We start from the raw sequence: 25829 nt of genomic DNA on the forward strand, positions 1-25829 counted from the left end.
GTGTCTCCTCTCCTCTCAGTGTGTGTCTCCTCTCCTCTCAGTGTGTGTCTCCTCTCCTCTCAGTGTGTGTCTCCTCTCCTCTCAGTGTCACAAGAAAGTATAGTTGCTAGAAAGCCAGAAGAAACCAGAAAGAACAGAGGTACTGTATATCATTGTAATGGCCTGAACCGAGTGCGACCTCGCTGTATTGGAAACAGGTTAACTGGGTGATCTGTCAAGGCACAGAATGGAAGTGGACAAGAAGACAACTAGAGAAGTATCTGGGGAGTTTTCACTTATTTTTTCTCTCCCATCTCTCTCTCGCTCTCTCTTCTCCCACAATATTCATGTAGGTTTTGCTCTCTCTATACCAACTTCTCTCTTTCTACTTCTAGTCTCTCCCCCTTTGTCCCCCTCTGTCTTTTTCTCTCTCTCCCCTCTCTATCTCTGTCTCCCTCTTCCCCCTCTCCTTTGTCTTTATCTCCCTTCTCCCCCTCCTCTCTCTGTCTCTCTCCACGTCTCTCTCTCTCTCCCCTGTCTGGGATACAGTTCAGGTCTAACTCAGAACATGTGGATGAGGTTAAAGACAGCAGACTGGTTTGGACCAGAAGCAACCTGCTAACTGTCACAGCACATTGATCTTTATTCCCCTCTTCCCATCATAACCTACATATAGCTGCATACTATACCCTATAGCTTGAGGAATGGCTTGAACAGATGTTCGCAGTGCTCACTCAACCTTACATCTTTCATCGCTCTCTCTCTCTCAATTCCTCTCTTTCTCAATCCTTCGCTCTTTCGCTCCCTCTCTCTCTCTTAATCCCTCTCTCTGTCGCTCCCGCTCTCAATCACTCTCTCTCTTAATCCCTCTCTCTGCTGCTCCCTCTCTCTTATCCTTTTTCTCTCCTTTTCTCCCTCTTTCTCCCTATACCCTTCTCTCTCTCCCTCACCCCTCACTCAACCTCATATATGTCATCTCTCTCCCTCTTCCCCAGTCTCTCTATTTCTCTTGCCCTCCCTCACCCCGCTCAGTACTTAAAGAACCTCAAATTGCTTTACCCCCTCTCCCCCACTTCTCTCAGTCATGTTCACTCTCTATATCCATCCCATCTCTTCTCACATCTCTAGACCTGATTGAGTGGTAGGCTATCAGGTCAGGCAGATCACTCTAGATTGAATTCAAAATTGGACGTCTGTCCATGTACTGAGGACGTCGGGAAACAATTTCAAAACCGGCCACTGGGGGCAACAGTGAGCGCTATTCCCATCAAGTCAAATCAAATTTTATTTGTCACATACACATGGTTAGCAGATGTTAATGCGAGTGTAGCAAAATGCTTGTGTAGGTTTGGGTTTTTGCTAGGACATTGAGTCTGGATGAGAAGGTTGCGTGTTCAATCCCAGTGGTTGATACTAGTTTTATTTTTGTTTGTTTGAACCCTATCACAATCCTTAACCCTAAAGTTAAAAGTTTACGCTTGGAGAAAAGTATGAAAAAAACGTATAATTCTGCAGTGAGACTGTAAGAGCTTGTTGATCAGGTGCCTCCGACTAAAGGAACAGAGTAAGAACAACACTCTAACCTACCATGAGGTAGACTAACACAAGTCCAACCTGAAAACGTCACACACACACACACACACACACAAACACACACAAACACACACACACACACACACACACACACACACACACACACACACACGCACACACTGCCTTAAAGTAACTCTCTGACCCTCCGTGTTGTGTTCTTGTGTATAGATGCTGCCTAAACTACCAGACAGAAAAATACAGCTGAAAGGTTTTATGTAGTGCACACACACACACACACACACTTTACATTTTTTTTTATTTTAGCAGACACTCTTGTCCAGAGCGACTTACAGGAGCAATTAGGGTTACGTGTCTTGCTCAAGGGCACATCAACCAATTTTTCACCTAGTCGGCTCAGTGATTTGAACCAGCAACCTTTTGGTTACTGGCCCAATGCTTTTTAACCACTAGGCGCCCAACCTGGGATATGAGTCAACAGCAACCTTTGGAAAATCCTCTGCATTAACATTAGCAGCAGACTTGTGCATTTCCTCAGTGAAAACAATGTACTGAGAAAATTTCTAATTGGCTTATTACCAAATGACCATACGTCAGAACATGTACTTACCCTGCACACCCTATTTGGTAAACAAACAAACCAAGTATGCTATTAAAATGAGCAAAAAACACACATTTCTTTCCACGGGGCCGTGGAATGAGACAGGGATGGAGCTTAAGCCCCACCCTCTTCAACATATATATTAACGAATTGGCAAGGGTAAACAGTAAATCTCAGTAAGACAAAAAAAAATGGTATTCCAAAAAATGTCCAGTTGCCAGGACCACAAATACAAATTCCTTCTGGACACTGTTGCCCTAGAGCATATAAAAAACTAAACATACCTCGGCCTAAACATCAGCACCACAGGTAAATTCCACACTGTGAACGATCTGAGAGACAAGGCAAGAAGGGCCATAAGCCATCAAAAGGAACATAAAATTCATCATCCCAATTAGGGTTTGGCAAAAAATATTTGAATCAGTTATAGAATCCATTGCCCTTTGTGATTGTGAGGTCTGGGGTACGTTCACCAAACAATTATTCCCAAAATGGGAAAAACACTAAATTGAGACTGCATGCAGAATTCGTCAAAAATATCCTTCATGTACAACATAAAACACCAAATAATCCATGCAGAGCAGAATTAAGACGAGACCCGCTAATTATCAAAATCCAGAAAAGAGCCATTCAATTCTACAACCACCTCAAAGGAAGTGATTCCCAAACCTTCCATAACAAAGCCATCACCAACAGAGAGATTAACCTGGAGAAGAGTCCCCTAAGCAAGCTGGTCCTGGGGTTCTGTTCACAAACACAAACAGACCCCACAGAGCCCCAGGACAGCAACACAATTAGACCCAACCAAATCATGAGAAAACAAAAGGATCATTACTTGACACATTGGAAAGAATTAACAAAAAAACAGAGCAAACTGGAATGCTATTTGGCCCTAAACAGAGTTTACACAGTGGCAGAATACCTGACCACTGTGATTGTCCCAAAATTAAGGAAAGCTTTGACTATGTGCAGACTCAGTGAGCATAGCCTTGCTATTGAGAGTGGCAGACTGTCATAGGCAGACTGTCACGCCCTGGCCATAGAGAGGGTTTTATTCTCTATTTTGGTTAGGCCAGGGTGTGACTTTTATGTTCCTTTTTCTATGTTTCGGTATTTCTTTGTTTTGGCCGGGTATGGTTCTCAATCAGGGACAGCTGTCTATCGTTGTCTTTGATTGGGAACCATACTTAGGTAGCCTTTTCCCACAGGGTTGGTGTGGGTAGTTGTTTTCTGTTTGGTGTGTTCACCTGACAGAGCTGTTGCGTTTTGTTCCACTTTGTTTTTTTTTTGTTTCAGTGTTCAAGTTATTAATAAACATCATGAACACGTACCACGCTGCGCTTTGGTCTACTCCTTCGTCCAAAGACAACCGTTACACAGACCTGGCTCTCAAGAGGAGACATGTGCAACACTGCCCAGAAAATGAGGTGGAAACTGAGCTGCACTTCCTGACCTCCTGCCAAACGTATGACCATATTAGAGAGACATATTTCCTCAGCTTTATCAGACCCACAAAGAATTTGAAAACAAATCCAATTTTGATAAACTCCCATATCTATTGGGTGAAATACCACAGTGTGCCATCACAGCAGCAAGATTTGTCACCTGTTGCCACAAGAAAAGGTCAACCAGTAACATTTGAAATATCTCTATTCCTTTTAAACTTTGGAATGTTCACTGTACATTTTGGATAGTTTATTTCACTTTTGTTTACGATCTATTTCACTTGCTTTGGCAATGTAAACATATGTTTCCCATTCCAATGAATCCCTTTGAATTGAATTGAGAGAGGAGAGAGAGAAGAGAGAGAAGTACAGAGAAAGAGAGAGATAGCATGTATGTCTGTTTGAGAGAGGAGAGAGAGAGAAGAGAGAGAGAGGTACCGAGAAAGAGATAGCATGTATGTCTGTTTGAAAGAGAGAAACAGATAATCTATCACGCGTGCTTAAAAAAAAATACTATTTTGCAGATACTTTCTATAAAGAGAAAAACTACACCGACACACACACACACACACACCGACACACACACACACACACACATCGTGTGACGAGTGTGAGCAGAACAGAGCTGTCCCTGACTTGAAGAACTTCTGCTGAGTTACAGCCCAGTCAGCAGTTTTGCTCACACACTGTGTGTGTGTGTGTGTGTCCTCTGTGTGGGTGTGTATGTGTGTGTGTGTGTGTGTGTAAGTGTGTGTAAAGACACTACAGGGAAACTGTATAGGGTATAACTTTCCCCCTGTCCAAACTTTAGTGCGTGGGCTAGCTAGCAGTACAGGTGTAGAGGACACAACTCCCACTTCAAAACTTTCCACATCTGTAACGTTGTCCATCCCTGCCAAGGTGGACCTGGGATTCAAACATATCAAAGTACCGCCAATAAAGATCTGCTATCTTAATTTGATATCTTGTTGCATTCATGGTGTAAAAAGCCTTCCAAAGTTTGTCATTTCCACTTTAACATTTCAGACCGTTACAAAAATGTGCATTAATTATGATCTATACCAATCAAAAATATAAACGTAACGGGCAACAATTTCAAAGATTTTCATACAAGGAAATCAGTCAATTTAAATAAATTCATTCGGCTCTAATCTATGGATATTACATGACTGGGCAGGTGCACAGCCATGGGTGGGCCTGGGAAGGCATAGGCCCACACACCTAGGTGCCAGGCCCAGCCAATCAGAATGACGATCCAGCAGGTGAAGAAGTCGGATGTGGAGGTCCTGGGCTGGCGTGGTTACACATGATCTCCGGTTGTGAGGCCGGTTGGACGTACTGCCAAATTGTCTAAAATGACGTTGGAGGCGGCTTATGGTAGAGAAATGAACATTAAAATCTCTGGCAACAGCTCTGGTGGACATTCCTGTAGTCAGCATGCCAATTGCACACTCCCTCAAAACTTGATACATTTGTGGCATTGTGTTGTCTGATAAAACTGCACATTTTAGAGTGGCCTTTTATTGTCCCCAGCACAAGGTGCACCTGTGTAATGATCATGCTGTTTAAATCAGGTTCTTGATATGCCACACCTGTCTGGTGGATGGATTATCTTGACAAATGATAAAATGCTCCCTAACAGGGATGTAGATACATTTGTGCCAGAAAATGTATGCATTTGTGCCAGAAATAAGCTTTTTGTGAGTATGGAAAATATCTGGGATTTTTTATTCAGCTCATGAAACATGGGAGCAACACTTTACATGTTGCGTTTATATTTTTTGTTCAGTGTAGCTAAATGCTACCTGCTACTACACAACCTCCCCGCTCCTTCTCTGCAACAGCCAGACAGAGTTGACCCGTACATGTCAAGGCATGCCAACTCTGTGTAACAGGATGTTGACATTGGAAACACTTCTTTAGGGGCCACACAAAAGTGCACAGCACCTGTCCAGTCCTGGTGCTGGAAACCACAGTATGTGAACGGAGTTGAGCAGTCGGAAAGTCTCGCTCCAGCGCTCCACGTCGTTTCCTTTCCATCCAACCGCTCTTCTAAATCCTGCTCCTCCAGAAAAATAAATAAATGCTGCTCCTCCAGAAAAAATAAAATAAATCCTGCTCCTCCAGAAAAATAAATAAAATCTGCTCCTCCAGAAAATTACATAAATGCTGCTCCAAATTCGAGCCATTCATTGAAATCCCCATTTTTAACCAACACTCATCTATTGTTCTGACTATCTAGACGTAGCATTTGGTTTTGAAGTAATGAAACCATATGATTTGAATGAAAAGTATTTGAATAAACATGAAAAAGATTACTAAAAAGCGCTCACCACTTCACACAGGCTACATGTCATATTAAACAGCATAGAAACACTAAATATGTCAGGAGCCAGACAGGGAGTCTAAGAAGGAATGAAAAGTTATTTTTTGGGGGCTATATTATTAGCCTATTATTTTCAATTATTTCAAGGCCATAGCCTACAGAAAAATGAATTGTCAAGCATTAGCGAGTGCAACACACTTAGAATGGCAGGAACAGTAAGAGCTCAGCATCTAAACAACATTTCCACGTATTCATTTATTATAGTCTATAAATTGCCCCTATAGTCTGTGACTTACTTAGAATTAAATAAAAATTCATTCTACAGTGCTTTTTAATTGGTGATGGTAAACATCCTTCAACTGGGGGATGGTGAACATCCTTCAACTGGGGGATGGTGAACATCCTTCAACTGGGGATGGTAAACATCCTTCAACTGGGGATGGTAAACATCCTTCAACTGGGGGATGGTAAACATCCTTCAACTGGGGGATGGTGAACATCCTTCAACTGGGGGATGGTGAACATCCTTCAACTGGGGATGGTAAACATCCTTCAACTGGGGGATGGTGAACATCCTTCAACTGGGGGATGGTAAACATCCTTCAACTGGGGGATGGTGAACATCCTTCAACTGGGGGATGGTGAACATCCTTCAACTGGGGATGGTGAACATCCTTCAACTGGGGGATGGTAAACATCCTTCATCTGGTGATGGTGAACATCCTTCAACTGGGGGATGGTAAACATCCTTCAACTGGGGATGGTAAACATCCTTCAACTGGGGGATGGTAAACATCCTTCAACTGGGGATGGTGAACATCCTTCAACTGGGGATGGTAAACATCCTTCAACTGGGGGATGGTAAACATCCTTCAACTGGGGGATGGTAAACATCCTTCAACTGGGGGATGGTAAACATCCTTCATCTGGGGGATGGTAAACATCCTTCAACTGGGGGATGGTGAACATCCTTCAACTGGGGATGGTGAACATCCTTCAACTGGGGGATGGTAAACATCCTTCAACTGGGGGATGGTAAACATCCTTCAACTGGGGGATGGTAAACATCCTTCAACTGGGGGATGGTAAACATCCTTCAACTGGGGGATGGTAAACATCCTTCATCTGGGGGATGGTAAACATCCTTCAACTGGGGGATGGTGAACATCCTTCAACTGGGGGATGGTGAACATTCTTCAACTGGGGGATGGTAAACATCCTTCAACTGGGGGATGGTGAACATCCTTCAACTGGGGGATGGTAAATATCCTTCAACTGGGGGATGGTAAACATCCTTCAACTGGGGGATGGTAAACGATTTTCAACTGGGGATGGTAAACGATCTTCAACTGGGGATGGTGAACATCCTGCAACTGGGGGATGGTAAACATCCTTCAACTGGGGGATGGTAAACATCCTTCAACTGGGGATGGTAAACATCCTTCAACTGGGGATGGTAAATATCCTTCAACTGGGGATGGTAAACATCCTTCAACTGGGGGATGGTAAACATCCTTCATCTGGTGATGGTGAACATCCTTCAATTGGGGATGGTAAACATCCTTCAACTGGTGATGGTAAACATCCTTCAACTGGGGATGGTGAACATCCTTCATCTGGTGATGGTGAACATCCTTCATCTGGGGGATGGTAAACATCCTTCAACTGGGGGATGGTAAACATCCTTCAACTGGGGGATGGTGAACATCCTTCAACTGGGGATGGTAAACATCCTTCAACTGGGGGATGGTGAACATCCTTCAACTGGGGGATGGTAAACATCCTTCAACTGGGGATGGTGAACATCCTTCAACTGGGGGATGGTAAACATCCTTCAACTGGGTGATGGTAAATATCCTTCAACTGGGGATGGTAAACATCCTTCAACTGGGGGATGGTAAACATCCTTCAACTGGGGATGGTGAACATCCTTCAGCTGGGGGATGGTGAACATCCTTCATCTGGTGATGGTAAACATCCTTCATCTGGTGATGGTAAACATCCTTCAACTGGGGATGGTAAACGATTTTCAACTGGGGATGGTGAACATCCTTCAACTGGGGATGGTAAACATCCTTCAACTGGGGATGGTAAACATCCTTCAACTGGGGGATGGTAAACATCCTTCAACTGGGGATGGTGAACATCCTTCATCTGGTGATGGTGAACATCCTTCATCTGGGGGATGGTAAACATCCTTCAACTGGGGGATGGTAAACATCCTTCAACTGGGGGATGGTGAACATCCTTCAACTGGGGATGGTAAACATCCTTCAACTGGGGATGGTAAACATCCTTCAACTGGGGGATGGTAAACATCCTTCAACTGGGGGATGGTGAACATCCTTCAACTGGGGGATGGTGAACATCCTTCAACTGGGGGATGGTAAACATCCTTCAACTGGGGGATGGTAAACATCCTTCAACTGGGGGATGGTGAACATCCTTCAACTGGTGATGGTAAACATCCTTCAACTGGGGGATGGTAAACATCCTTCATCTGGTGATGGTGAACATCCTTCAACTGTTGATGGTAAACATCCTTCAACTGGGGGATGGTGAACATCCTTCAACTGGTGATGGTAAACATCCTTCAACTGGGGGATGGTAAACATCCTTCAACTGGGGGATGGTAAACATCCTTCAACTGGGGGATGGTAAACATCCTTCTGGCCGCTCCTGCCAGGTTGTGCAGGGACGCAACGTTTTTTATATTTTTTCTATAGGTAGGCTTAAAAAGTTTTTAGGCAAAATAACCCTGGCAAAATGGAAAGCTCCTTGAAAGAGGTCATATGCCAGGCCTATTGGGACAAAATCAATGATGGTCTATTGAACAGATAATAGAATGAAAATGATACTAAACTTTTAAGAGATATTATTTTTTGTTTATAAATACTTTGCTACAATGACACACTTAGCTACCTTCCTCATTCCTTTCTGATAGCATGTGCACGTAGCAAGTGCACCGTTATGCTTTGCGGATATGTGTATTTTCTGATTCCACAATGATTCTTTAATTGTGGACATCACTGCAATCCTTCTCTTGATCTTGGTCCTCATCTTTGTAAGCCACCTTGATTTAGCACTTGTGTGTTTTATCAGTTTCTTCATGAAAATATTTAGTGAACTCCATGACAGTAGCTAAAGCAAGGGGGCTATAGCAGCACACAAGAAGACTACAAATGCATGCTGGGCCGGGCATGACCTGAGTTCATGAAGTGAAGTGAGGCTACTGGAGACTGGAGCGAAATTGGAGCGGGCAAGAAGGCCAACGCTCCAAACTTTGGGAAACTCACTCTGCGCTCCAGTCAAATTGGGCATGTTCCACTCCATTCCGCTCCACTCCTCTCCTCGCTCCGTTCCTCTCCACGCTCCTCGCTCCGTTCCTCTCCACGCTCCTCGCTCCGTTCCTCTCCACGCTCCGTTCCTCTCCACGCTCCGTTCCTCTCCAGGCTCCGTTCCTCTCCACGCTCCTCGCTCCGTTCCTCGCTCCTCGCTCCGTTCCCTCCCGCTCCTCGCTCCGTTCCTCGCTCCGTTCCTCCCGCTCCTCGCTCCGCTCCCCGCTCCGTTACTCGCTCCTCGCTCCCCGCTCCGTTACTCGCTCCTCGCTCCGCTCCTCGCTCCGTTCCTCGCTCCTCGCTCCGTTCCTCGCTCCGTTCCTCTCCACGCTCCGTTCCTCTCCACGCTCCGTTCCTCTCCACGCTCCTCGCTCCGTTCCTCGCTCCGTTCCTCTCCTCTCTGAACAAGGCAGTTTACCCACTGTTCCCAGGCCGTCATTGAAAATAAGAATTTGTTCTCAACTGACTTGCCTAGTTAAATAAAAAAAAGTCTTTAATGGTAACTTAAGTTTGTAATACATAATTAATAACTATCTCCAAGACCTGCCTAAATATGTACATACATTTTCTTAAGACTCATTATAACATGTATCAAGACAAGAACAATAACATGCATTGTATTGATTAATCTACTGGATGAAATTACTTATCACAACAAGAATAAAGCTTATATATTTAAAAACAGTGAGTTCAGTCCAGTCAAAGGACTTAAAGGTGAATCATGTCAAACAAGAATCAAACAAGAAACTATCAAACAAGAATATAATGAATTGATTAAAACAATTGTCCTAATTCTGAAGTAAATCTCAATTTTTTTTTATGTAAATGTCATGTTAAAGAAGGGTCCAGACACTTTTGGGGAGGGTTTGACTTGTTTGAGAAACTTACCTCAGCCGCGAGTCACTTCCTCATTGCGCAGTATCATGGCACGCAAAAGACATGAACAAAAGCTAATTAAAAAAATAGGCCCTTTTAGAAAGGGACACACTCGCAGCATAGTGATGCAGTTCTTTAGACATGAAATTGTGTTATTCCGAACTTTAGCCGTAACATTATATGCTATTTTGTTGTGACTCAAAACGTTTCCGTGTGTCCGTGTACTATAGGGACACGCTCAGCCATGCACAGCTGTGTGGGGGAAAACAGTGTACCCCTGTCCGGGGGTATCATCGGATGGGGCCACAGTGTCTTCTGATCCCTCCTGTCTCAGCCTCCAGTATTTATGCTGCAGTAGTTTATGTGTCGGGGGGCTAGGGTCAGTCTGTTACATCTGGAGTATTTCTCTTGTCTTATCCGGTGTCCTGTGTGAATTTAAATATGCTCTCTCTAATTCTCTCTTTCTTTCTTTCTCTCGGAGGACCTGGGCCCTAGGACCATGCCTCAGGACTACCTGGCATGATGACTCCTTGCTGTTCCCAGTCCACCTGGCCGTGCTGCTGCTCCAGTTTCAACTGTTCTGCCTGCGGCTATGGAACCCTGACCTGTTCACCGGACGTGCTTGTTGCACCCTCGACAACTACTATGATTATTATTATTTGACCATGCTGGTCATTTATGAACATTTTAACATCTTGACCATGTTCTGTTATAATATCCACCCGGCACAGCCAGAAGAGGACTGGCCACCCCTCACAGCCTGGTTCCTCTCTAGGTTTCTTCCTAGGTTTTTGGCCTTTCTAGGGAGTTTTTCCTAGAAAATGCATTGCTTGCTGTTTGGGGTTTTAGGCTGGGTTTCTGTACAGCACTTTGAGATATAAGCTGATGTACGAAGGGCTATACAAATACATTTGATTTGATTTGATTTACTCAAATCAACATTGTCAATAATAGGAATGACAACACTTAATGTGTATTAATGTGTATTAGATACCTACATCAATATACTGAGAGTGTGTCCATTTCTAAAATGACGTATTCGGGTGTTTTTGGAGATTCTGTTCATGTTTTTTGCGTGTCCCCTGATACTGCACAAGGGGTAATGTATTGCGGGCTGTGGTAAGTTTCTCAGTAACAAGCCACGTTACAAAAAAAATGTCTGGACCCTTCTATAACATGCCATTTATATCAAAAATGTAGTTTTACTTCAGAAATAGGAACATCCTCCTTTAAATGTGAATCATGTAGGCTAATCTTATCAAACTATAATTATAAAAGGAATTGATTCAATCAAACATCAAAATCAAAGGCACCTAGGACATTGGAGCTCGTCAAGATGCCCTGAGTGACAGTGCAGGGTTCCCAGGCTGGCTATGGATATGGGATGTCTGCCCAGGCTGGCTATGGGTATATGGTAGCTGCCAAGACTGGCTATGGGTATATGGTAGCTGCCAAGGCTGGCTATGGGTATATGGTAGCTGCCCAGGCTGGCTATGGGTATGGGATGTCTGCCCAGGCTGGCTATGGATATGGGATGTCTGCCCAGGCTGGCTATGGATATATGGTAGCTGCCAAGGCTGGCTATGGGTACGGGGTGGCTGCCCAGGCTGGCTATGGGTATATGGTAGCTGCCAAGGCTGGCTATGGATATGGGGTGTCTGCCCAGGCTGGCTATATGGTAGCTGCCAAGGCTGGCTATGGGTACGGGGTAGCTGCTAAGGCTGGCTATGGGTATGGGATGTCTGCCCAGGCTGGCTATATGGTAGCTGCCAAGGCTGGCTATGGGTACGGGGTGGCTGCCCAGGCTGGCTATGGTTATGGGGTGGCTGCCCAGGCTAACCTGTACCCACGCACACTGACTCCGTACCGGTACCCCCTGTATATAGCCTCGTTATTGTTATGTTATAGTGTTAAAAATTATTTTTTACTTTGGATTATTTGGTAAATATTTTCTTAACTTTTCTTGAACTGCACGGTTGGTTAAGGGCTTGTAAAGTAAGCATTTCACGGTAAGGTCTACACGTTGGATTCGGCGCATGTGACAAATAAAGTTTGATTTGATTTAATTTGATATTACAACCAGTGAACCATCCCTCTGAATAACTCCTACTGTGACATAACAGAGTGATGGAGGGAGAGAAACAGAGGAAGACAGATATTTATCTGTTTATTCATTTTCCATTTTTTACTTCAGCTATTTGCACATTGTTACAACACTGTACATAGCCATAATATAACATGTAAAATGTCTCTATTCTTTTGAAACTTGTGTTAGTTTATTTATCTTTTATTTATTGTCTATTTCACTTGCTTTGGCAATGTAAAGATATGTGTCCCATGCCAATAAATCCCTTTGGATTGAAATTTAATTGAGAGAGAGTGATAGAGAATGTTGGGACTACACAGAGAGAGAAACAAGCAAGTGTGAAAGATAGAAAGAGCAAGGGAGAGAGAGAGAGATGGACAGATGGAGGAAAACAAGCCTACAGCACGGCCCGAGTGTGTCGTATGTCATGGCCGTTCCACTGGAAGAGGAGAGTTCCCTGCGCCGGGTGCTGGTCGAAGGCTCGATCAAGTCCTCAGCTTGGAAATGACGGTTGCAGACCCTGGTGTGATTTGTCACTGTGAACTTGTCATGTATAATATTTATTTTCCACCTCTTCCATGCTTCTTCTAATGTTGGAAAAGTGTGGAAGCTCAACATAGAGTTGAACTTCGCCGATACCTCACATTGTGGCGCACAGTTGAGGTGCTACCGTCCTGTTGCTGAAATGTCAAAGTTTTGCTCTTCCCCGAAATCATTGGTTTTTTTTTTTATAGAAAACTAATATACGTATTTTCTTTTTATTAGGAAAAGTATGGCGTTTTTGTTTTGTGGTGACTTGCTAGCTAGCTCCTGTTCACGTTGTGGTTTGTTTCCCTCTAGATTTTTTTTTGCAGAAGTACGTTGGCTTGGTGTCATCATTCTACCCTAATATAAAAACTCAGACTAACTTTTGATTCTATCCTAGATGTACATGTAGGCTACTTACTCGTCAGTTTTTACAATATGGGCACATTACACAGTTCTAGCATTGTCAATTATGACTATTGTCTCGCCTCCTAATCTAGCTCTTCATCCATAAAAATGTCATCATGTAGGCCAGTGGTCACCAACTGGTCAATCGTGATAGACTCGTCGGTCTCCAAGGCATTCCTAGTCTATCCCCAAACATTTCTGTAAAAAAACAACAATAAAGCCTTGCGTTCCAATTATTATTTTTTTAATTGGTTTTGCGCTGTTGGAGCTAGGTGCACTTGATTCAACACTAATGCCAGGAAGGCAGTGTTCCCATTTTGAACCCTGTAATGTGTCTGAAGGTAGATCTCCGCCTACCAGCAGACCCAGAGAGCAAATCAAGAGCACCTATAGGTCTACCGCTGGCCAATCAATCCTACCCTGTCTTTCTAATGTCTTCGAAAGCCAAGTTAACAAACAGATTACCGACCATTTCGAATCCTACCGTACCTTCTCCGCTATGCAATCTGGTTTCAGAGCTGGTCATGGGAGCACCCAAGCCACACTCAAGGTCCTAAACGACATCATAACCGCCATCGATAAGAGACATTACTGTGCAGCCGTATTCATCGACCTGGCCAAGGCTTTCAACTCTGTCAATCACCACATTCTTATTGGCAGACTCGACAGCCTTGGTTTCTCAAATGATTGCCTCGCCTGGTTTACCAACTACTTCTCTGATAGAGTTCAGTGTGTCAAATCGGAGGGCCTGTTGTCTGGACCTCTGGCAGTCTCTATGGGGGTGCCACAGGGTTCAATTTTCGGGCCGACTCTCTTCTCTGTATACATCAATGATGTTGCTCTTGCTGCTGGTGATTCTCTGATCCACCTCTACGCAGACGACACCATTCTGTATACTTCTGGCCCCTCTTTGGACACTGTGTTAACCTCTAGGGGACCCCTTCCCGTTCTTATCCCGTTAACGGGATTGATTTTGACAACAGCCAGTGGAAAATCAGAGCACCAAATTCAAAACAGCTAAAATCTCATAATTCCATTTTCTCAAACAATCAACTATTTTACACCATTTTAAAAGATAAACTTCTCGTTAATCCAACCACATTGTCCGATTTCAAAAAGGCTTTACGGCGAAAGCATAAAATTAGATTATGTTAGGACAGTTCCAACACATGAAAAACCACACAGCCATTTTCCTAGCAAGGACAGGCATCACAAATACCAGAAATTCAGATAAAATTATGCACTAACCTTTGACGATCTTCATCAGATGACACTCCTAGGAAATTATGTTACACAATACATGTATGTTTTGCTCGATAAAGTTCATATTTATATCCAAAAACAGCATTTTACATTGGCATGTGACATTCAGAACTAGCAAACTTCAGTTGAATTTACTAAATTACTCACGATAAACGTTCACAAAAAGCATAACAATTATTTTAAGAATTATAGATACAGAACTCCTCTATGCACTCGATATGTCCGATTTTAAAATAGCTTTTTGGTGAAAGCACATTTTTCAATATTCTAAGTACATAGCCCAGCCATCACGGGTTAGCTATTTAGACACCCGGCAAGTTTAGCCTTCACCAAAATCAGATTTACTATTACAAAAGTTTGATTACCTTTTGTTGTCTTCGTCAGAATGCACTCCCAGGACTGCTACTTCAATAACAAATGTTGGTTTGGTCCAAAATAATCCATCGTTATATCTGAATAGCGGCATTTTGTTCGTGCGTTCCAGAAACTATCCGAAATGGTAAATCAGGGTCGTGCGCATGGCGCAATTCGTGACAAAAAAAATGTAAATATTCCATTACCGTACTTCGAAGCATGTCAACCGCTGTTTAAAATCCATTTTTATGCCATTTTTCTCGTAAAAAAGCGATAATATTCCGACCGGGAATCTCCATTTAGCTAAACAGAGGAAAGAAAACAAAGCTTTCGGTCGACGTGGGCACGAGCCTGAGTCTCACAGTACTGTAACCAGCCACTACCCAAACGCGCTACTTTTTTTCAGCCAGAGCCTGCAAAGCCACGATTCAGCATTTTGCCGCCTTCTGAGAGCCTATGGCAGCCGTAGGAAGTGTCACGTTACAGCTAAGATCCTCACTCTTCAATAAACAGAGACAAGAAGAACGACACCTTGTCAGACAGGCCACTTCCTGCATGAAATCTTCTCAGGTTTTTGCCTGCCATATGAGTTCTGTTATACTCACAGACACCATTCAAACAGTTTTAGAAACTTTAGGGTGTTTTCTATCCAAAGCCAATAATTATATGCATATTCTAGTCACTGGGCAGGAGTAGTAACCAGATTAAATCGGGTACGTTTTTTATCCAGCCGTGTCAATACTGCCCCCTAGCCCTAACAGGTTAACGGGATCCTATCTCGAAGGGGTCCTCAACATGTTTTAATATCGAGGAATATTTATTTTTCTCGGGTTATAGGAGTATCAACATGAGGCAGAAATAATGCGGTGCGACTTGAGTTTCTCCATCAGCTGGAAGACTGTCCCCTTTTTCTCAGCGGAGGGAGAGAGGAGGGACGGTGAGTCAGATGAGAGGCAGCCTCACTGCTGCTCTCTCCCCTCAGACTGACCGGCAGATGCAGGCCATCAGTACAGTAAAAAAAAGCTAATTATTTTGCTCACCCAGCTGTGCCTCGTAATACAACACATTATCTATTACCAGTGTGATCATATACCTAATTTAAAAAATATATCATTTCTAAATGGTCTGAGAAGAACAACATTGGCAGGGCAATTCAAGCATAGTAAGATTCAAAAAGATGGGTTAGCTGACAACGTAACACAAACGATGTGTGCGCTTCAATGGGGCTGAAGTCAGTGCGTTGTTGTGATTCTGGATGACCAGAGCACTAGCAAGAATGACAAGAAACTGCCGTGTGGGGAACATTAACTGACTCGTTTCGGCTCGTTCTTGAAAACATGTCTTTTTTTTTTAGGTGTTTTGACTGATTTCATGTCAATGCTAATATGGCTAAAATTCGCTAGCTAGCTAAGCAACAACTGAGATGATGTATTTGAGAGACATCAAGTGCTCATTGTGTCACATTTCTGACAATGCTAACATCTTTTCAGCCGAATCAGAGTTATAAGTAAACTTGCAGTAGCAGCAGTAACTAGCTAGTAGCAGGCTAGCAGCAGTAACTAGCTAGTAGCAGGCTAGCAGCTGTAACTAGCTAGTAGCAGGCTAGCAGCTGTAACTAGCTAGTAGCAGGCTAGCAGCTGTAACTAGCTAGTAGCAGGCTAGCAGCAGTAGCTAGCTAGCTAACACAAGTTGAATGAGAAGCAAGCTACAAGCAAATGAAGCTAGATAGCTAGGTATATTTTGCTATGGAATGTTTTTCATATGGCTGAAGTCGTCTGTGCAAACTACATTGAACAAAAATATAAATGCAAACATGCAACAATTTCAAAGAGTTTACTGAGTTACAGTTCATATAATGAAAACAGCCAATTGAAATCAATTCATTAGGCACTAATCTATAGATTTCACATTACTTGGAATACAGATATAAATCTGTTGGGCACCGATACCTTAAAAAAAAGGTAGGGGCGTGAATCAGAAAACCAGTCAGTATCTGGTGTGATCATGGGGTGGCAGTGTAGCCTAGTGTTTAAAGCATTGGACTAGTAACCGAAAGGTTGCAAGATTGAATCCCTGAGCTGACAAGGTAAAAACCTGAACAAGCCAGTTAACCCACTGTTCCTAGGCTGTCATTGAAAATAAGAATTTGTTCTTAACTGACTTGCCTAGTTAAATAAAATAAATAAAAATCATGGCCTGCATACTCACCAGTCTGTAACATCTGCATCCAACTCACACTCTCAAACACATAGATCCCCAGAATGCAGCTCACTCTCCAGATCCCATTCACCTGAATTCTGATCACCTGTTCACACCCCTGCATGTCATCATCCCACACTATTTAGTTCAGTTATTTGCACCCCATCACTGTGAGGTATTGTTTTGTTTTGAGACACTTTTTTGGAGTTCTGTTTTTCCCTGTCCTTCTCTCCTCCCGTGTATGATAGTTTTTGCCTGCCTCACTCACGACGCCTTTTGCCTATTACCTGCCTGTACTGTTGCCATTTTTGGACCTACCGTGTATGACCTTCTGCCTGCCACTGGACCCAGCTACCTGCCTCCTCCTATGGTCCCTTCCAATAAACCCCTGCTGCGCTCTGTGCTTGAAACCAGCTCTCTGTCTCCTATCGTGTTTCTTACACAGACATGTCACCCATTGAGCATGTTTGGCATGTTCTGGATCAAATCAAATCGAATGTATTTATATAGCCCTTCTTACATCAGCTGATATCTCAAAGTGCTGTACAGAAACCCAGCCTAAAACCCCAAACAGCAAGCAATGCAGGGGTAGAAGCACGGTGGCTATGAAAAACTCCCTAGAAAGGCCAAAACCTAGGAAGAAACCTAGAGAGGAACCAGGCTATGAGGGGTGGCCAGTCCTCTTCTGGCTGTGCCGGGTGGAGATTATAACAGCACATGGCCTAGATGTTCAAATGTTCATAAATGACCAGCATTGTCAAATAATAATAATCATAGTAATTGTCGAGGGTGCAACAAGTCAGTAACACAAGAGTAAGTGTCAGTTGGCTTTTTCATGGCCAATCTTTGAGAGTATCTCTACCGCTCCTGCTGTCTCTAGAGAGTTGAAAACAGCAGGTCTGGGACAGGTAGCACGTCCGGTGAACAGGTCAGGGTTCCATAGCTGCAGGCAGAACAGTTGGAACTGGAGCAGCAGCACGGCCAGGTGAACTGGGAACAGCAAGGAGTCATCAAGCCAGGTAGTCCTGAGGCATGGTCCTAGGGCTCAGGTCCTCCGAGAGAGAGAAAGAAAGAAAGAGAAAGAGAGAATTAGAGAGAGCATATTTAAATTCACACAGGACACCGGAAAAGACAAGAGAAATACTCCAGATGTGACAGACTGACCCTAGCCCTAGACTGACCCTAGCCCCCCGTTCGAGTTTCCGCCAATATCCAACACATTTTGCACAGCCCCCATGGAAGAGGGGTGGGACAATATTACACAGGCCACAGTCAACAGCCCAATCAACTCTATGTGAAGAAGATATGTCACGCTGCATGAGGCAAATGGTGGTCACACCAAATACTGACTGGATTTCTGATCCACGCCCCTACAATTTTTTTTTTTTAACCCCCTTTTTCTCCCCAGTTTTGTAATATCCAATTTCGATCTTGTCTCATTGCTGCAACTCCCCAACGGGCTCGGGAGAGGCGAAGGTGGAGTTATGCGTCCTCTGAAACATGACCCGCCAAATCACGCTTCTTAACACCCGCCCGCTTAACCTGGAAGCCAGCTGCACCAATGTGTCAGAGGAAACACCGTTCAACTGACAACCGAAGTCAGCCTGCAGGCACCCGGCCCACCACAAGGAGTCACTAGAGTGCAACTTTACTTAAGCATGGAGAATGTGAACATCTTATTGAATGATTTCTTTCTTTTATAATTTGTCATCTGGTGTTTCAATGCTTCATGTCCATCAGCATTAACAAGAAGATTTTTGACATTTTATGCACAATGAATCCATACTAAATGCTATACATCAGGGAGGGTCTCTGTCCTTGTCCCTAACCCTAAATGAATCCATACTAAATGCTATATATCAGGGAGGGTCTCTCTCCTTATTGAACTGTCTCTGTCCCTGTCCCTAACCCTTAATGAATCCATACGAAATACTATACATCAGGGAGGGTCTCTGTCCTTATTGAACTGTCTCTGTCCCTGTCCCTAACCCTAAATGAATCCATACTAAATACTATACATCAGGGAGGGTCTCTGTCCTTATTGAACTGTCTCTATCATTAGATGCACCAGACACCAGAAGTAATTAATATCAATGTAGGAGGCAGAAAAAGCAGTCTCTGGCACATTCCACTAGAATAGGCAAACACACACACACACACACACACACACACACACACACACACACACACACACACACACACACACACACACACACACACACACACACACACACACACACACACACACACACACAGACACACACATATGCACAAGCACACAGACAAAAAGACACACACACACACACAGTCAGACACACAGACACACCTGCCTTCGTCCCCTTCCCCCAATTAAGTCATGTCGAGGAAATGTTTGGCACAGCTCCTCCATCCCAAATAGCTGGCTGCGCCCCTCACACACGCAGGCACATAAATGACGTCCCCAGCTAATTGTGTGCAGCCTCCTTGGTCTTGGATACAGTGTTGCCGTGGCAGCCATGTTTTCTCCACGTGGCGATTGATAAGAGAGGAGCCACTCCTATTGATCCGAGACATAATTCAGCTCAACTCAAACGTGCACTGGCACACAAAGAAACACCTTTTTACTGAGCCCCCTATTTTCCTCTAAGAGGAGGACATATTTTGTGGCAAGGAGTGGCGTGATTGTACAAACACACGGTTGCCCAGGCTACTGTAATTAATTGCCAGTCGCCTAAATGTTCCAATAAATCAACGCAATGAGGAAAGAGACAGAAAGATTCAGTTCCAGCTGATTTTATTTCCGTCTTGAAAAAAACTAAACAAACATACAAACAAACAAATACAAATGCTCTGTATAGAGGTCTGAGGCAGTCATTGACCCGATTGGCTGGCGTTGAGTTCTATATTCAAATGAGATATGGTACGATTGGAGGAAACGTGATCATACACACAGCATATTGCACAAATGTAAAAATAAAATAAAGATCCTGGACCACAATCATCTTTAACATCATAATGACAAAAGATGGCAATTTTAGTGTCTGTCGTTGACCATTATACATAGAAACACAATCGTATCTGCATTATAGTACAGTCAATAAACATAAATATCTTCAATTGATATTCTTTAAAAAAAAAAAAAAAATCTTAAACACAACAGGTATACATATACCTGAATCTGAAATACAATTGCTAATTTGCCATGCCATAATATAGGAAAACAATTAGCTAGCTAGTCTTAGCCAAGTAAGCCAACAGGTAGAAAAACGATTAAATACTCTTATTATGCAATTGCGCAATGATATATGATCAAAGCACTTCATACACCTTTCTCCACCTCCCTCCATCTCCCTCCATCTCCCTCCACCTCCCTCCACCTCCCTCTGACTCAAATAGGCATTTAGAATGTGTGAGTGCCACATTCCATCCAGTGGTTTCAAATCAAACTTATCAATAAAAGCATACTGATGTTTTCTCTCTCAATCCAACAGTATATTTCTCTCTTTTTAACAATTCTGATATACTGTAGCCTGGGTACCAGTCTGTTTGTGCCATCGTGCCACTCCTTGACAAGGACTTGACAAGATAGCACAAATAGATCTGGGTCCAAGTTATCTAAATCCACTGTTGAAACACAGTCACTGGGTGCAGCTGACGCTCTAGTGTAGTAGCGTGTCAATGTGTTTACATGGCTGGTGTAATATAGACACTGTGCCTTTAAGAAAGCATGTGGCGCGATACTGTCAAGTGTAAACATTGTATAAAGGAGCAGATTATGTGACAATGGACCCTCTGGCTTTGAACATCAGGAATCCAAGCAACCACCCACTGGCACTCCCTCCATAGATATTGTACAAAAATACACATATAGAAAATGACACACTTACTGAGTTCTCCTTTAAAAAAAGTGAGAGATATCAACATTTAAATAAGATACACTTCTAGCCCTCCCGCACAGGGATACAGACAGGTGCATGGCTTACACACAAACAAGACCCTTTATACGATAACAATACTTCAAAGTATTACAAAAAAAAACATGTTCGGCTGGTGTAAATACATCGATATAAAAAAAAAAACATCATCTGATATAGAATAACTACAGCCAGATGTGCTAGGCGTTGCGCAGTAAGGGAATTGGTCCTGAAATGTGCATTCAGAGTGTAAAAGGTTTCAGAGAAAAGATTCTGAGTTTGAGTTGTTAATTAAAAGTCCTGCCGTTGAGAGGAAAGCTGGTGATTGTGAACTGTGTTCTGTGATCGCACACACACACACACACACGCACACACACACACACACACACACACACACACACACACACACACACACACACACACACACACACACACACACACACACACACACACACACACACACACACACACACACACACACACACACACACACACAATCAGCGCGGTAATGACATTGTAATAAACATATTTTCAGATGCATCAGTCAATGTAACAGTGCAGACTACTCCACAAGGGAGCGCATGCATGTTAAGCTTCAGAAAAAAACCCACCTGAATATTACCTTCATAAACCCCGCCCACACAGAGAACAACAACTGAAGAGGGTCACTTATACTGCTTTCATCTCCATGGCAACGTCAACCTTTCCAAAAGCCCATTTACCCACAGTCATGTTCACCATCAACCTACAAACCTCCTCCTACCGGCCTGTTGAATACTTCAGTTCAGTAAGTCCGTGTGTCTGTCTGTGTGTGTGTGTGTGTGTCAATTCTAAAAGAGGCGGGCTCAGAGTCCTTCTCTCTTCTCTCTCCAAATGCAAGCGATGCACTTTCCTTCTGTTCTGCGCACCAGGCAACAATGCGCCCTTGTCTGTCCCCGTTCGTGTCTTTGTCAATACCCACATGGAACAGACGATTACGTTTTTATACACACACTCTGCACAATTTAACCTAAACACATGTCATTAATATTAGGCTATTCTTTCCAAAACGAGGGATAGTTTAGCTCACATTTCACTCTCCCCAATAATCTGAAAGAAGCTCTGAAGATTCTTCTTTCACACTCACTGGGCTTTAGTATTACGCGGGGCGGGGCTTCTCTTTCACTCTTGTTCTCTGTGTTTTCTCTCCTTTTCCGCCGCTCAGTAAGTGAAGACGAGGTTGGAGATGGTGGACTCCAGCCAGTCTCCCGAGATCATCTCGCTGACCTCGGGGGTGCAGTAATCGGGGAAGTCAAAGTGAGATCCCGCCCCACACTCGCCGAAGCTCCAGTCCAGGTCCCTGTCCAGCTCCGACTCACACGGCCCCATGCTGCCCAGAGACATGCTCTCAAACCCGGGGCTCGGCTGTAGCTCGAACCGCTCATCCTCCAGCTCTTCATCCGAGGAAGAAGAGAGGGAGGAGGAAGAGGAGTGAGAGGCGGACGGGGTTGGAGAGGACGCACGTGTGTACCTGAGGCGGACTGCCGATGATGGTGAGGATGTTGAAGGGTTGGAGGAAAGTGCTTCGTTCGCTCCCGTCGCCTGGTCTTCATACAGGCTCATCGGGTCACAGGACTCAGATGAGCTGCTCAGGGCTGGACTCCCTGGGACTCCCACAGAGGGTGGCCCGCTGTCCAAGCTCCCTCCCCCACTAAACATGTAGCCGCGCCTGGCTGGCTTGTCTGGTATCTGCCGGGCACCAGTCACTGACCTGGATTTGTAGAGCGTGTGGTGATCCGTGGGAGACGCACACTCCTGCCCCTGGGTAGGCAGCTTGGCGCTCCCCTGTCCCGGCTTGTGCGCTCTGCTGTTCCCCCTAGACCCAGAGCTTCTTTTCGATGAAGACTTAGAACCCCTGCTTCTATCCGCGCCTTTCTCTCCCCTCTCTCCCCGCTCTGTCTTGGAGCTGGGCGTCTTAACCTTCTTTCGTGGCCGATACTTGTAGTCAGGGTAGTCGGCCATGTGCTTGAGTCTCAGCCGCTCTGCTTCCCGGATGAACGGGATCTTATCTGTGTCTTTGAGCAGTTTCCAGCGCTTGCCCAGCCGCTTGGAAATCTCAGCGTTGTGCATGTCCGGGCTCTGCTCCATGATCTTTCTCCTCTCGATCTGAGACCACACCATAAATGCGTTCATCGGTCTCTTGATGTGTCCCGTGGGGGTTTTACACCAGGCGACGTTGCCTCGGTCCCCTCCCGTGGAGGATAACGGAGACCCGGGAGTCGGAGACGCGTCCATCTCCAAGTCCATATCTCCGGTATCGGTGCAGTCCCCACCAGGAGAGAATGAATCTGTGCTCTCTGCGTGGCTCATGTGCTGTACCATCGTGTCTCTTTCTTTCTCAGTCTCTCGGTTAGACAGAAAACGTACCAAAAAAAGTGCTGTTCAGAATTATGTTATGGTGAGAAAGTGCGCAAAAGTTGCCAATGTTGTTATATCATCGGTTTTCTTTCAGTCACTCAATAAACGTATGTTTATGTAACCACACTGGACGGATTGCGTAAAAGTTATTGCAAGTCTCCTCTATCTTTCAGTCCGTTTTGGAGACGCTGCGCAGTTAGTCTCTAGTGCGCGTATATCTTTAAAAAAAAAGAGAGAACGAAATAACAAATTAAAATCCTTCAACGTTCTGCAATCAAACGTTCAACTGCCGGTGCGACTGAAAACTCTCCCTGTGATACCTAGAGCACTTCGCTGCTGAAAACAACACTGTAACTTTCCTATGAGAGGTATAATATCGCTGTCTGCGCAGCTCGCCTTAGCAGTGACAGAACCATGTGGAAGAATGGAAGTGTCGCACTTTTTCATAGTCCTCTCTTTCCTTATCGGTCTGCCAGTATACTGTAAACATAACGTTCAACGCTACACAGCTTTATATCCCCTTCGCGAGAAATAAAGGCTACACTAAACAGCCAATCACAGGCTGTCTCTATCCTGTTTTTGTCCAAAACCACGCCCAGTCGGAGTCCATTGGCTGAATAAACCGTGTAAAAATAATCGGTGTGCAATGAACGTTCGTGTATCTGACCTCATTCCTGCCGACGGACCCGGACTGAGAGTCAAAACTTCGCAGTCTCTGCCGCCTTTCTCAATAATAAGACCCCATGCTTATAAATAGAAGTGCATTAGTTCAATGCAATGTGGATTAAGTTATTCTGGAATTAGATCTTGTGCAATTTTGGATTATATAAATACAAAAGAAAATACACTATTTCAGTAAATGTTATTAAATGGCATATTATATTAAACCAACGCCAGCCATGACAGGGATCGAAAATACATGATACAATATAAATTTATAATATAAACGGATCTTTGTTTACATAACCTTTTATTAATGAAATCGCATAAAGAGTCCCCCAATAGATAAATCATAAGAAAAGCATTATGTCCATTTTCCACCAACATGTTTATTGTTGATCTAACAGCTATGGGTTATTGTTTGAGAGCACATGGTCCCTACAGTTTACACGGCCATGCGCTCATAAAGCAGATTGTTATTGTTCTGTCTCTCTCTCAGCTGCGCTCTGGTTGGTTACGCAGCATCGCTAGATGTCAGCGTAGAGCCAGAGAGAAAGTGATTCATGTTTTCATCATAAGTGTGTGTGTGTGTGTGTGTGTGTGTGTGTGTGTGTGTGTGTGTGTGTGTGTGTGCGTGTGTGTGCGTGCGTGCGTGTGTGTGTGTTTTTTTGTGTGTATGTGTGTCTATCTGTGTCTGTGCGTGTGTGTGCACATACCTTAAATAAATCATACATTTTAATATCAATTCCTTGTTAAACTGTCTTCATCATGATACTTTGGTCTAAAGTAGTGCACTACTACCCTATAGACCCTGGTCTAAAGTAGTGCACTACTACCCTATAGGCCCTGGTCTAAAGTAGTGCACTACTACCCTATATACCCTGGTCTAAAGTAGTGCACTACTACCCTATAGACCCTGGTCTAAAGTAGTGCACTACTACCCTATAGACCCTGGTCTAAAGTAGTGCACTACTACCCTATAGGCCCTGGTCTAAAGTAGTCCACTACTACCCTATATACCCTGGTCTAAAGTAGTGCACTACTACCCTATAAACCCTGGTCTAAAGTAGTGCACTACTAGGCCCTGGTCTAAAGTAGTGCACTACTACCCTATAGACCCTGGTCTAAAGTAGTGCACTACTACCCTATAAACCCTGGTCTAAAGTAGTGCACTACTACCCTATAGACCCTGGTCTAAAGTAGTGCACTACTACCCTATAAACCCTCGTCTAAAGTAGTGCACTACTACCCTATAGACCCTGGTCTAAAGTAGTGCACTACTACCCTATAGACCCTGGTCTAAAGTAGTGGACTACTACCCTATAGGCCCTGGTCTAAAGTAGTGCACTATTACCCTATAGACCCTGGTCTAAAGTAGTGCACTACTACCCTATAGACCCTGGTCTAAAGTAGTGCACTACTACCCTATAGACCCTGGTCTAAAGTAGTGCACTACTACCCTATAGACCCCGGTCTAAAGTAGTGCACTACTACCCTATAGACCCCGGTCCAAAGTAGTGCACTACTGCCCTATAGACTCTGGTATAAAGTAGTGCACTACATTGGGAATAGGGTGCCATTTGGGACCTGACCATACTATACAGTGGATGTATTACCTTGCTGTTATTCTCCATGAGTAGCCTACACAGGGAATCATTTAAGAACTGTCAGACAGGGGCCGGAGCTCAACTGTATGATTTCCATGGACAGTGTCCTAACTGCAGAGGAATGAAGCTACCAATTTGACTTAAGGTCATGCACAATGGGGCCTTTAAGTTTGTGTGTGTGTGTGTGTGTGTGTGTGTGTGTGTGTGTGTGTGTGTGTGTGTGTGTGTGTGTGTGTGTGTGTGTGTGTGTGTGTGTGTGTGTGTGTGTGTGTGTGTGTGTGTGTGTGTGTGCGCCGTTAATGCAAATACTTATCTTGTTTA

General features: G+C 44.0%; 1 protein-coding gene across 1 annotated transcript; it reads right to left on the bottom strand.

The window, feature by feature from the left end:
* Positions 1-19707: 19707 nt before the first annotated feature.
* sox4a (SRY-box transcription factor 4a) lies at positions 19708-23728 on the bottom strand. Its single transcript, XM_014178737.3, has one exon. The coding sequence runs from the start codon at positions 23203-23205 to the stop codon at positions 22045-22047; it is 1161 nt and encodes a 386-aa protein (XP_014034212.1). The 5' UTR covers positions 23206-23728; the 3' UTR covers positions 19708-22044.
* Between the last annotated feature and the right edge of the window lie 2101 nt (positions 23729-25829).

The sequence above is a fragment of the Salmo salar genome, chromosome 27, assembly GCF_965601325.2.
Source record: "Salmo salar chromosome 27, fSalSal1, whole genome shotgun sequence".
NCBI lineage: Eukaryota > Metazoa > Chordata > Actinopteri > Salmoniformes > Salmonidae > Salmo > Salmo salar.

Coding starts and splice junctions, on each gene's coding strand:
- sox4a (XM_014178737.3), bottom strand. CDS start 23,205: ATGGTACAGCACATGAGCCACGCAGAGAGCACAGATTCATTCTCTCCT.